The sequence below is a fragment of the Prionailurus viverrinus genome, chromosome A1, assembly GCF_022837055.1.
Source record: "Prionailurus viverrinus isolate Anna chromosome A1, UM_Priviv_1.0, whole genome shotgun sequence".
Classification (NCBI taxonomy): Eukaryota; Metazoa; Chordata; class Mammalia; order Carnivora; family Felidae; genus Prionailurus; species Prionailurus viverrinus.
This window is the reverse complement of record NC_062561.1, coordinates 175,561,826-175,575,855: the sequence shown is the minus strand read 5'-3', so window position 1 is coordinate 175,575,855 and position 14,030 is coordinate 175,561,826. Positions and strand designations below refer to the sequence as shown.

General features: G+C 44.1%; 1 protein-coding gene across 3 annotated transcripts in view; it reads left to right on the top strand.

Annotated features, from left to right (window-relative positions):
- The window catches only part of SFXN1 (sideroflexin 1), a 40,368-nt gene extending 28,819 nt beyond the window's left edge, over positions 1–11,549 (top strand). For all 3 annotated transcript variants that reach the window (XM_047855148.1, XM_047855139.1, XM_047855153.1), the window contains exons 9-11: positions 4,469–4,518; positions 4,925–4,972; positions 9,360–11,549. In XM_047855148.1, the coding sequence (XP_047711104.1) occupies positions 4,469–4,518; positions 4,925–4,972; positions 9,360–9,456 (195 nt within the window). In that variant the 3' untranslated portion in view covers positions 9,457–11,549. The remainder of the gene's footprint in view (positions 1–4,468; positions 4,519–4,924; positions 4,973–9,359) is intronic.
- Positions 11,550–14,030: the final 2,481 nt, after the last annotated feature.

Here is a 14,030-nt window from a genome sequence, read left to right as displayed (position 1 = left end):
TTTTCTTGTTTCGGCCTAACAGCATTTTCTACATGAAAGAAGCAGCAAATGAGCCAGGCAGTTAACCCCCCATTGCCACTCTCTTTTAGGCTTTTTCACGTTAATAAATGAATACATATTTTGTTTTCCTCCCCCACCTCAGTTTGCAGTTTTTAGCTTCGCTCAATATCATGTACTTAATAATAATTTGGAGGTGTGCCACCTCACACATCCTTCACGGAGAAGCCCTCTGCCTGCCCCGCTCCCCAGCCTGCCCCTCCGCCCCTCCGCCCCTCACCTGGAGCTGGCAGAGGCTGCCGGTTGCAGATCCCCGGGGTGAGGTTGGGAGAGGCGGTCAGAGTAGCTCGTGGATCAGTCCCAGGGTCTCACTAGCTACCGGGGGTCTGGTTGTGGCTGCACCCCTTCAGACCTCAGTGGAGGACGTTGCTTTGAAAAAGCAGTGGCTAAATGTTGAGCTATTCATACACACATTCCACTCCCCGAAAGAGTGCAGGGTTGCTGTTAGGCTGAAGGACTGCATTTTGCTCAGTAGAGAGTTCCCATGGGACTGAAGGGATAGTGTAGCTGCTACTAAAACATAGGCAGAGGTGTCGTGTGTTAATAGCCATACATTTCCATCTTCGGAGCGCTTTCATGTGCATCTTGAAAGGCAAGCTTTACCATGCTCCTTTCACGGAGGTTTCAGAGATCATTTTTCAGCAGCTCGTAACGTCCATGTGGGTGATGTCTGCCTCGCCTGGCCCCCTGTTTGTTCCCACAGCTCTAGCGGCCGCATGTGCCCCTCTGTAAGGATGCACTTGCCTGGGCTTTTACCTTGGACATGACCAAACTCCTCTGCCAACATGACACGAATTGGACATTCTTGGCTTTTTTAATGGTGAGCTTGGGGAGCATTCGGTATGACTCATCCCTCCCCCCTACGCCTTATCTTTTTCCAAGTGGAGTGCTAGCTAGAAAAAAGCATCAGCTGTGGGCAGGTGACTCACAGAAACCTTTGCAATAAATCAGAAAGTTCACTGCCTAAAATCTGGCACTTTGAAGAATGGTATTCTTGAAGAATAACTCCTGTGGTCTCTTTACCTTGCTGGCACTTTCATTAGGAATAAATAAAGTTACTATGGTTTAGATCAGATAATAGTTCCTCATCCCTTAGTTCTGCTTCTTCCTTATTCCTTTTAACAAAGGTGGACAGCTCTGTCTACTCAGTGTATTTTCAGGATTTTCTGTTAATTAAGTGTGAGTGTAGCATTTATTTGTTCATTCACTCATGTATTTACTCAGCGGCCCTTTGCTGAATGCCCTGTTACAATCCAAGCAATGTGCTGGGTAATTGAGTCATAGAGACAGAGCCCTGCTCTCAACAGCCAGAAAGCACAGTGACAGGAAGAGGCACAAGGCAGTGGTTCCAACACTTGGTGATTACAGAATGCAGCACAGAGGGATTAGAAATGTCTCCCCCAAATGCAGGAGGTGGGCAGAGACTTGAAGAATGGTGGCCAAGGATACATGGTCCACAGAAGCTCAGAGAGGACACACAGCATGGCTTATTGGGAAACTTCCAGATGGCCAGGTTGTGGGCTATGTATAGGGAATTGACTGTACCATATATAAAAATTAACTCCCCGTGGTTCATAGACTCTAAACGTAAAAATCTACAACTGTAAAATTTCTGGCAAAATATAGAAGAGACCATCTTTGAGACTTGAGAGTTTGGCCAAGATTTCTTAGACACAGCAGCAAAGGCACAGTCCATAAAAGAAAAATTGATACACTGGACTTCATCAAAATGATAAAGTTCTGTTTTTTGAAAACTTTATAGTTTTGAAAAGGCAAACAGACTGGGAGAAAATCTATGCAAGCTTGTATCTGATAAAGGACTTCTATACAGAAGATATAAAAAGCCTTCAACACTCGTTCAAGAAAACAACCCAATTTAAAGAAATGAGCAAAAGGTTTGAACAGACGTTTCCCCAAATATATACATATATACATATATATACATGTATATATGTGTTTATATACATATACATGCTCAGTGTCTTTAGTTACTGGGGAAATTCACGTAAAAACTACATGAGCTACCACTAAACACCTCCAGGAGTGGCTAAAGTCAAAAAGACTGACCATAGCCAATGTCGGTGGCAATGTGGAGAAACCAGAACTCTCATATCCTGCTAGTGGGAGTGAAAACCAGTACCACCACTTTGGAAAATAGTTTGGTAGTTTCTTAAAAAGTGAAACAGATGTTTACCACCTGACCCAGCCATGTCACTCCTAGGTACTTACCTCAGAGAAATGAAAGCATGTGTCTATAAAAGACGGATGTTCACAGCAGCTTTACTTTTATTTGCAATCTCCAAAAACCAGAAACAACCCAGATGGTCATCAGCAAGAGAATAGATTATCAAGTTGTGCTGTATCCATGCAATAGAAGACCTAACTCAGCAAGCAAACGTAATGAACTATTGATAACGTGCAGCCACCTGAATGAACCTCAAAATGATTACACAAAAGAATATATTCTGTACATAAAATGCTGGAAAATATAAACTGATACATAGTGACAAGAGATCAGAGGTTGCCAGGGAATGGGGGGTGGGGGGGGGCGGGGGTGGGGGAGGGTTCAGAAAGAGAAATTGCCAAGGGCACAAGGCACAAGGAAAGCATTAGGGATGGAAGGATATGTTCATTATCTTGATCGTCGTGATGGCTTCTCAGCCAAATACATGTATCAAAACTTTATACATCAAATATGTGCGTTTTACCATAAGTCAGTAAAGCTGTTGGGGAAAAGATCACGATCCTGGCGGAGGGAAGATTTTAGAGTCCTATTAACCTTTTGCACATTGGCCTCATGAATATATACCTTTTAAATTGATGGGTAGTGTCTCTCATTCATTGAAACTATTATTTAGGATAGCCTCTGTTGGCACAGTTCGAGGTGTGGGAGCATATGAGGGAAGACCAAACATCCACAGCTCCCTGAGTCTCAGGCTAAGTGCTGTTTAAAAAGCGGGGATGAGTTGAGCGGACGGGGTGCTGGAGAGGAGTCAGGAGAGAGGATGACATCCAGGTTGGATGAAGTCAGAGTTCTCCAGGATCCTTGTCACTACCGAGAGCCTTTCCGTGGAAACCATTGGCATGAGGCACAGTCGGCCTCTCACTTGCACACGTCCTTGGAGATTACTTGCAGCGGCTCCCTGGTTTAATAGGTTAGCCCCCTTCGCTTCAGACAAGAGTCCACTTGAAATAAGAAGGCCGCTCTCAGGGGCTCAAGTTCATCCTTCACAAAATCTCCTTGCTGAGCTTGCCTTCCTGTCACCCAGCGCGGACGTCACAAGTCTGGGCAGTGCCAGGGCGAGGATTTACATCTCCTGATGAATATCCATCATCGCTCCAAGCCAGTTGCCCAAGATACCGTGTGTCCTTTTCTTACTGTCCTTGGAGGGGTGGGTGTGTCCTCTCTTGATGACATTTCTCCCTTCCTCTCTAGTACATGCCTCTCTCCCCCCCGCACTACCCTACGTGATGTACCTGTTCTCCAGAGGAGTCTTCTCGGGGACGAGGGTATGCCTCTCATGCAAGCATCTTGGGGGTCGTGATTTTTTTAACAGCTTGTGTTGACTCTTCACTAAGTTGGCTGATTTCATAACGACCGGTTCACAACTTGGTTGCAGACGTTTCAGTGGCCTTGTTTCTATAACCGTATACCTCACCGTTCTTTATATTGTGTTTTTTGGTACCACTCCTTTTGGAAAACTAAAAAGCTAACTGCTTATTCTCTGAAAGACCAACCAACTCCTTCGTTTCCATTTAAAAAAAAAAAAAGTGAAAGGCACAAGTTTTCTGTGCCAGCAATAGTTTTAACCATATTGACAGCAACTAAAAGCAAGAAAGGGAAGATGCGGGGGAGGAGGGAAATGTTGGGTTTCTGCTACGTTCCAGGCACCGTTCTAGGTGCCTCGTGACCGATACCTGACATACCTTCTCTCATTCACTGTTGGGAAACCCGCTGTGATCCTCGTTTTGCAGACGAGAAAACCAAAAGCTTGGAGCGCTTGGGCTCTGCCTGTCTTTCCCCCACTGTCAGGAGCGAACTGGCAGGGCAGAGATTTGAGTACAGGTTTGTTTGTCTTCCAACCTTGACACCAGGCTGTATAGCCTCCCCAGCCAAGAGGTGAATTACAATTAAATGGTAATGATTTCTCCACCTGTTTAGAGCCAAGCATCTCTCAGATTATATGTGCAAGAGAAAAAAATGAGAAGCCACTTGATCTCTGCATGGGCATTTACTGACAGATCAAGGAGGCTGCAGGAAGTCAGAACTAACGTGCCTGCTGCAGTGTTCCCCCCACATTTCACTAATCTGGGTCTTGTAGTGTGGAGAGTTTCCTTCCCGCTAATCAGGAGAAATTGTCTCGAAGAGCCTGTATAAAAAGCATTCAAAGTAATTTATTTCTCCACACAGAGGTTCCCGTGGATGAGTGCACCTATTCAAGTTGGATTAGTTGGCTTTTGGTGAGTGGAATCACTTTTACATACTTAATTTCCTTTTTGGAGGTAAACATACAGCATAAGAAAGGCAAAGCAATGGGTAGGTAATGTGAGACACAGGTTTTGAAAGTGAGACCCAGAACAGATCCCAGAACTTAGGGCACTTATGGTCCCAACAATTGGATAGAAGCAAAGGGAAACCTACAACATTTGGGACTCTGTGTGATTCTTTTTTAAGTTCTGGATATTTCTCCGATTTTTTTTAAACTTATTTTGACAGTCCCTGGTGATAAAATTACATAAACAGGACGTATTTTTGGGGAGGAAATGTAATACTTGAAGGATCGTTATAAAAGTGAGACAGACAAAGGATCTGAAAGTTGCCATTGGAAAGGCTCTGACTTGTCTTTTTCTTTTCCGTTTTCCTAAGTTTGGTGTTTGCTACGCCGCTGTGTTGTGCTCTGTTTCCTCAGAAAAGGTATGTATTTGCTATTCTTCGGAGTGATCACCAGCTTTAATCCTAAAAACCATTTGAAGACGCAGGTGCTGCTGTTCCATTTCATTTGTATGGACGTTGAGATTCACAAAGATGAATGAAGCCACGTCCCTCAAAGGACAAGACAGAGGCAGGAATCAAACACACATCTGCTTAATTTCAAAACTCTCTTGATCCAGCTCTACCATCACATTTGAAAATGCTTTATTCTTTTGTAAGAATCACGTTAACTCCTGGTACAAGTGTGCTTTTAGAAAACTTTAGATACGGCTCCTGGTCGCCCAGTCCGTTGGCAAATGCAGCTGTAACACAGACGCACTAGAATTTGAGATCCGCCCCAGGGACAGCAGCTACACACACTTAGTCTCAGTGATTGGTATATTGGCTTCCCTTCTTCCTACTTGGCTTTTCGCCTCAAACGCCTTATCGTGTGCCTTCATCCCAGGCCACCCTTCAGTCCTGCTTTTGATGTAAGAACGGGACTGACGGGCATTAAATCAGCATCGGATAAATCTAGGTCTTCAGCCTCCTCCTGGTCTGACATGAAAGCACAGAGAGCAGCGTTTTGTTGTTTGGCTTCTGTCTGAGGATTACCAGGCTGCTGCCGCCTTCGTGGCACCTTCACGGGCCGACAGGCTTCAAACGTAGGGTCTCTAATGCCCTAGGCTTTCAAAGCATGATGAAGTGTTCTGGAACTAACTGTATCAGGTCCCCTCCACCTGAGAGAGAACTCCACTTCTCACCTGCTCTTTCACTTCTGTGTTTGGCTCCTACTGGTACTAAATAGGGCACTAAATCTCCAGGAGAGGGAGCCTTGTACCACTTGGATGCCTAGAGCCCTGCCCTCCCCTGGGAGAGGGCCGGACCTTTAGAACCTCTTCTAAGCCCAGGGCAGATGCATTTTTTTTTCCATCTCCTAAGAGGGCTAATCATACCTATTTACTTGTGCAAACCCCAGAATCTCAGGGCTTAACGCAAGAAAAGTTTATTTCCCCAGTATATACCAGTGTCCAACAGTTGACCTTGTACTCGGTGACTCAGAAATAGTGTATGTCAAATGCCGAGGAGAGCACCTGATACAAAGTAAACCCTTAATAAATATAGCTTTTCTAATTGTGAGATTAAAGGATTTGAAAATCCATAAAGGAGCTCCTTACATAGGCCTTGGTTTTGTTTAAGCGTTATGAGAAAAAACACTGTATTTGTTCTAACATTTGTTGTTATGATTGATTCAAATTCTAGGTATGGACCTTCAAAGTTTTTCTGTAACAACTGGTGCCGTGAGGTCACCTGTCCTTGGAGAGTACGTGGTTTCCACATTTGGGAGACCAAGGGCACTCTTTTGTGTTCCCCTATCGAAAAATGAAGCTTATCACTCTGGGTTTTTTTTGCTTCTACATTTGCTTATTTTTCTTTTTGTTTCTTACTCATAAGTTCCCTAGAATAGGATTACTCCTGTTCCCTGGTTCTTTACACACTGTTCTTATTGGTCCGAGCATGACCCTATTTTATTTTGTTTACTTTAATGATACAGTGAACATCCGTGCACCCACTGCCCACTCACGAATAAAAAGATCACCGGTCAGTTACATCTTTCTGTAGGTGCTTCCCTGCCTCCTCTGCAGATTTAACCATTATGCAGAACTTCATAGTTATCATACAATTGCATTTAAAATTTTTTATTTTTTATTTAAAAAATAATTTTTTTTAATGTTTCTCTTAGAGAGAGACCGAGCACAAGCAGAGGAGGGACAGAGAGAGAGGGAGACACAGAATCCAAAGTGGGCTCCAGGCTCTGAGCTGGCAGCACAGAGCCTGACGCGGGGCCTGTGGACCCATGAACCGTGAGATCATGACCTGAGCCGAAATCGGCTGCTCAACTGACTGAGCCACCCAGGTGCCCCTTAAAATTTTTTATTTTATATATATAATGTATATACACACACATATATGTATTACTAATGTTTGGTTTTGCCTCTTTGGGAACTTTTTAGACAAGGGTGTCATTACTATGTAGAGTCTTCTGGTATTCGTTCTTTTTTATTCAATGTCCTACAGCTAAGATTCCTCCGCATTATTGCATGTAGCTAAGTTCATTTACCTGACTGCTATATAATAGTCCGTTGTATAAATATGTTACAGTTACCCATTCTACTGTACAAATAAGTAATAAAAACCCTCCTTATCAAAATTTGTGGGAAGCAGCAAAAACGTTGCTCTGAGACAAATGATTGGCTTTAAGTGTTTATATTAGAAAGGAAGAATGCCTGAAAATCAGTGCGCTAAATGTCCAACTGAAGTTCAAAAGGAACAAAAAGAATAAACTCCAGGGAAAGAGAAAGGAAGGAGGTAGGCCCAGAAACAAAAGGTCAAAAGTTGGTTCTTTGGAAATAGTAATGGATGGTCATCTTGTGACGCCAATCGGAACAAATCGTGTTGTGAACGAAAAAGAGGTATAACTAGAGACCTCGCAGAGTCTAAAAAGGTAAATGAATATTATCGACATCATTACACCAGTAGATTTGGAAACAGGCACACGGACAGGTTCCTAGAAAATGTTAACAATGCTAAAACATTAGAAAGTCTGAATTGGCATATCACCATTAAGGAAGCAGAAGGATTATTTAAACTTCTTCCTACAAAGTAAACACAAGAACCAGGTGGTTTTACAGGCGGAGTTTACTCAGCTGCCAAGAAACATATTACTCCAGTATTTATTTATTTATTTATTTATTTATTTATTTATTTATTTATTTATTTATAAATGTTTATTTTTGCGACTGGGTGGCTCAGTTGGTTAAGCGTTGACTCTTGATTTCAGCTCGGTCACGGTTTGTGAGATCGAGTCCCAGGTCAGGCTCTGCTCTGACAGCTCGGAACCTGCTTGGGACACTCTCTCCCTCTCTCTGTACCTCACCAGCGCATGCTTTCTCTTTCTCTCTCTCAAAATAAAGAAATAAACATTTAAAAGTAAAAGATTAATTACATACCAAAATATTACCGGGTTTTCTGTAGTAAGTATTCTGGACAGTTTTTCTTCGTACTTTTGTATAATAAATATGCATTTATAACAAAAAAAGCTTTAATATATATACGCATATAATACATTCAAGTACTTTTTAAAAATTCATCAAAGACTAACAGAGGTTGTCTCTCAGTGGTGTGTGACTGTGAGTGATGTTTGTCTCTTGCAATTTTTAGTATTTTCTTTTTTTGTAATGTTTATTTATTTTTGAGAGAAAGAACATGAGCAGGGAAGGGGCAGAGAGAGAAGGGGCACAGAGGATCCAAAGCAGGCTCCATACTAACAGCAGCGAGCCTGATTCAGGGCTCGAACTCATGAACTGAGATCATGTCCTGAGCTGAAGTCGAATGTTCAACTGACTGAGCCACCCAGTCACCCCCATTTTAGTGTTTTCTAAAAGTTTTGCAATAAGCATGTATTATTATACAATGGACAAAAGCATATTAGTGCCAGTGAATTGTTAGTGTTACAGAATCCAAATTGGAGTGCCTGGGTGGCTCAGTCAATGAAGCGTCCAACTTCAGCTCAGGTCATGACCACAGTTCATGAGTTCGAGCCCTGCATCTCGCTCTGTGCTGACAGCTCAGAGCCTGGAGTCTGCTTCAGATTCTGTGTCTCCCTCTCTCTCTGCTTTTCCCCTGCTCATGCTCTCTCTTTGTCTCTCAAAAATAAATAAACATTAAAAAAAATCCACTAAATACGTGTCTTTTTTATTAATGGTGAACATTAGATTGTTCTCTTTGGGCAGTGGCATTACCACGTTTCCCAATACCAGCAGGGTCTGGAAGTGGCATTGCTTATTTTTCCCAGTGAAGAAGTTTGTAAGCTTTAATGATTGTTGGGTTCTTAGGGCTCCTGTGTGGCTCAGTCAGTTAGGCATCTGACTCTTGATTTTGGCTCAGGTCATGATCTCATGGTTCATGGGATCTAGCCCCACATTGGGCTCTACGCTGAAGGCATGGAGTCTCCTTGGGATTCTCTCTCTCTCTCTCTCTCTCTCTCTCTCTCTCTCTCTCTTTCTTTCTCTGCCCCTCCAGGACTCACTCTCTCCATCTCTGTCTCTCAAAACATAAATAAACATTAAAAAAACTAAGAATTGTTGGGTTCTTAAGTGTATTTCTTGGATTTTTAGCAACAACTAATTGTCTAAAAGGAACTGGACACTCACTTTCAGGGCCCAGGAAGCATTTTTCAAACAGGACCCTGTTTTACAATACCAGTCATGGCGGGGCAGGGTGGGGGGGTGGTGAGGGGTGGCACGGAAAGGTCCCTTCTCTGCCGTCTGCAGATTCTAGTTCCCTGCTCTGCCCATGTAATAATCCTGTCATTTCTCCGTTATCCCAGTTCCATGTCTGTGACGAGCTTGGAGGCTGAGCTGCAAGCCAAGATCCGAGAGACCTATCCTGAGTTACGGCGCGTGTACTTTAACAAGGGATTATAAAATAGGGGAAGAAACTCTGCAGCTTGTCCCGCCTGCTGCAGACCTGGTGAGGAGAAGCCTGTTCAACCCGGGTTCTCCCAGTGACAGAAACCTTTTCAAGATCCACATTAGCCTTTTAGAGTCAAGCTGCCACCTACAGCACAGCACCTGGTGTGGGCCTGGCGCCCGACACCCGTTGGCTCCCTTACATTTGAATCACGGTGTAATCTACAAAAATACCTTCCTGTAGCTTTTATAGTAATTGTTTTTCAAAGACAATATACCAGCCCTCCCCCAGAGTTTTAAAAAGCACTGTTAGGCATAGAGTAGATGTTCAGTATATACTCAATAAATACTTACTGATTATCAGTGAGCGAAAAGGAAATCCGTTTGAAATACTGAATGTTTTTCCTGTTCTTGTTTCAAATCACTCAGCAGTGATTTGGGAACACACAAAGCTCTGAGGCTAAGCTGTAAAAAACTGGACTCCTAAACATTAAGGGAAGTTTACTTCCAGTCTGGGCAGTGGGCAACCCCAACTAAGTGACATATCTTTTGGATTTGTAGGATTGAAAGCTCCCCCATGTACTTCCCGCAAGGCACAGTAATAGACAAGTGCAATGAGCTGTTCCTGCCGGCCACGATCATGTGCATTCACGTTGCTGGGGGATTTCTTTGGTTGACTTCTAAATTTATTCTGTTTTACATTCTTACGAAGTTAATCTTACCTCGCGCTTGTTGACCTTAGATTCGGTTATTTACACCAAATAATCAAATCACAGAAATGTTACACGTGTCGGATTTTGGAAGTATATTCAATACCGGTGCTGTGTGACTGGGTTGGATCTGGTTTGTTTGATTCTTTAGGAGTGAGAGCCCAGCTCCAGCTAGCTACCTGTGTTGGTCATTCTTCTAGATCTCCTTGGCTTTCAGAAAGATGCGGAAATGTTGTGTATGTGAATCAGTGACTAAATGAATTTTCCTTGAATATTGTCTATTGCATTCTACCCTGTTTGAAAATAACGAATCCGTGGGCCAGTGTTTACATCATCTGTAGTAGCTTCACCTATTTTTAACGTAACAGGTTATGTTTCACGTCTGTAGATGTTCCAGGCATATGCTAGGTGGTTGTTCTGTTGAGTGAAGACCACTCAGTTCACTTGTAATTCAGAGACTTGTAAGGGGGGGGGGGGGGGGGGGGGGAATGTAGAAGCTAGTTTCGACAGATTTTTCCCGACGATGTGACCAGTCTGTATTTCCTCATAAAGAAAAAATGGTGTGCCTTGTGTCCGTGTTTCTCTTTTTCTCTGAAAGGATTATGGATCTGAAGCTTGGGGGCACCTCGAGCCTTCCTTTGTGCCACCAGAATTTTCTCTTTGAGATTTTCTGTCTTAAACCATTTGAGGCAAATTGGTTCCCCATGACATTCTGATGTATTTTGTTGCCGTAGATGCTTCTCTTTAAGTAGCGGTAAGAGCCTGAAATTGAAGGCAGATCTCCATGAGGTGCTGCAAGGGTGGTTTTTAACCTAACTAAGCGCTTGACGCCAACCCCACCTGCCCCAGCTAATCTCAGAATTCTCACCGCCCCCTCCCCCATTAACTGGTAGGTCCCTTTCAGAATCCTAACCTTCATTGAGAAATCAGCTAGCAACTGGCTTGACGCTTGATGAACTAACCAAAATTTTGTACACACCAGGAAGGTAGGACCAAAGCACTGTTGCAGAAGGGATAATGAACATGGAGATGTGTCTTTTTAAACACTTACTGAGGCTTCCAACCCCTGATGCTTTTATATAGAAATATTAACTGTATCATTTAATCGTGGTTTATAAAAAGGAACAAATGAACCAAGATTGGCAATTTCGCTGATCTCTTAGAAATATCTTTTCTGGAGAAAAGTCCACATGAAGTGCAATGAGCTTATAAAGGTAAATAGTTGTTCATATTTCTAGTCACGTGATAATTATGATTGTACGTATTACTGACTGGCAGATCTTATTCAGTATTAGCGTGGTGTCTTTGCCAGTGTTGGAGTCAATGTATTATTTCCGTTCAACTGGATGAAATGTTAAATAAACTCAGACTGAAAATAAATTCTCTCTCTTATTTGTATGTAAAGGGCGATGTGGTTTTGTGTTACAGTCGATGGTACTTTCGTTCAGACTTAACATCTGGCTACCATCAGGAACTCCTAATGAGACAGTTTTCTGTGGTGCCTTTGGCAGGAAATGTTTTCCTGTGTGGGGCTACCAGTCTTCCACCTTCTCGAACACCATATGCGCCGGGCACCCACCCTCTGCCCCCCCCCGCCCCGTGGTGTCATTCCAGGAACGTTTGTTACGAGCACGGGGGGGGGTTGGGGGGGGGGATGTCCCACTGCACATGGTTGGTGAGGTGAATTTGCTTTCATACTGTTTGTCAGCTGCTAATGTGGAGCTAGCATTTTCTGTCGTTCAGAGAGAAAATCTAAGTTAACCCAAGATTGGGGAGCGCCTTACTAACAGACTCAATAAAAGATTGCGCATTGTAACCTTGTCGTTCACGTCTCTGCATCTGTTCTGCTACCGTCCCTCCGTCCATCACTTAGATTAATTATACTCAAGAACGTGGGTCCAGAAGTCACAGCTGGTAGAATCTTGGTCGTACCCACTGTGGCAGTCGATGTGTTTGGGCAGCCGACATTCTCTGTGACCTTCAGTTTCCTTTGTTCGCTTTGGTTATGTGGAGAAAATAATTGAAGCTACTTCATAGAGTTGTAAACATGAGCAAGACCGTCCCCGTACAGCAATTCGCATATCGCCTGGCGCCTCGTAAACATTCAATGAATGGCTGCCCGTGGTATATTTATGAGTTCTAGAGACACGGAGAATACCAGTTCCTCGGTATTAATGGTAAGATTTTAGAACCCCAGCAACCTTCCCAGAGATAACCCACAGCCTAACTACAATTCCCAGGTTAAAATGGTCAAACGGAGACACTTGGATGCATCCTGTCAAATGTCTAACAAGGTTTTGCCTAAACGAGACCAAGGTAGGAAAAGTCTGTGCTCGCAGATGAGAAAAGCGGGGCTTCCAACGGTGAAGCGCATGCCCAGGGCTGCTCCTGGTCACTAGAAAACTGCGGTGGCAGCCAAGATCAGACACCCAGACTTCCAGCCCTGTCTGAGAACGTAAACCACTGGAATACTCAAAATTAGGTTTTGGTTTTGGTTTTGCATATGCAGAATTTTACTGAAAGCTGAAGAAAAATAAGGTCATGTTTGTTGTGATGAATATAAGATGTCACTTAAAATGTAGATATTCAAAGCGTGGTCCATAGACCAGAATGTCCAAGTGTGTTAGAAATGCAAGTTCTCGGGGCGCCTGGGTGGCTCAGTTGGTTAAGCGTCTGACTTCGGCTCAGGTCATGACCCCTCGGTTCACGAGTTCAATCCCCACGTCGGGCTCTGTGCTACCAGCTCGGAGCCTGGACCCTGCTTTGGATTTTGTACCTCCCTTTCTCTCTTCCTCTCCCCCCCACACACCTTCTCTCTCTCTCTCTCTCTCGCTCTCTCTCGCTCGCTCTCACTTTCTCAAAAATAAACATTAGGAAGGAAGGAAGGAAGGAAGGAAACTTCTCAGGTCCCACTCCAGACCTCCCAAACCAGAACCTGCAGGATAACAGGAGCCCCAGGGACAGCTTGACAAGTTCTGGCTGTAGCCGAACCTCTTGGTGTTCCCTGAGATCTGAGTGTCCTTGTGTCAATTTCAGATCAACCTACAATTTTCCATGGGTTTGCATATTTTGCCCCCCCACCAGATTCCAAGAAAGTTCAAGGCTCAGTGTTGACGTACTTAGGAAACCAGTATCAATAAGCTTATGAGGGCGGGGATTTCTGTTTTGTCCACTGCCATATCTCCAGCACCTAGAACAACCGGTACCAGGCAAGGATCCGTGTGATCATTGGGTTCAAACTGGACTCTTCCCAGGAATCTGAAAACGAGGCCTCCCGTTTCCTTGCAGAAAAGAATCCATTTTGTGTCATCACCAGGATGTGTCAGGAGTGGAGTAGGATTTTCTGGGGCTAGAGCCCGAAACAAACATCGTCCCTGGAAATTGAGAGGGGAAATGGCTGCCAGCAACCAAGCTGCATTCCTTTGACACTGAGGACATCACTGCCCCTAAAGCCTCTGGAGCAGAAAGGACACTTGGGACGATGCACATTTAATCCTCAAGGAGCCCATCATATCCCCATCTCTTTATTTTTTCAACATTTTATTTTTATTTTTGGGACAGAGAGAGACAGAGCATGAACAGGGGAGGGGCAGAGAGAGAGGGAGACACAGAATCGGAAACAGGCTCCAGGCTCTGAGCCGTCAGCCCAGAGCCTGACGCGGGGCTCGAACTCACGGACCGCGAGATCGTGACCTGGCTGAAGTCGGACGCTTAACCGACCGCGCCACCCAGGCGCCCCAATCCCCATCTCTTTAAAGAGAAGGAGTACCTGAGTGGCTCAGCCGGGTAAGCGTCCGACTCTTGATTTGGGCTCAGGTCATGAACTCGGGGTCGTGGGATCGAGCCCCATGCTCTGTGCTGACAGAATAGAGCCTGTTT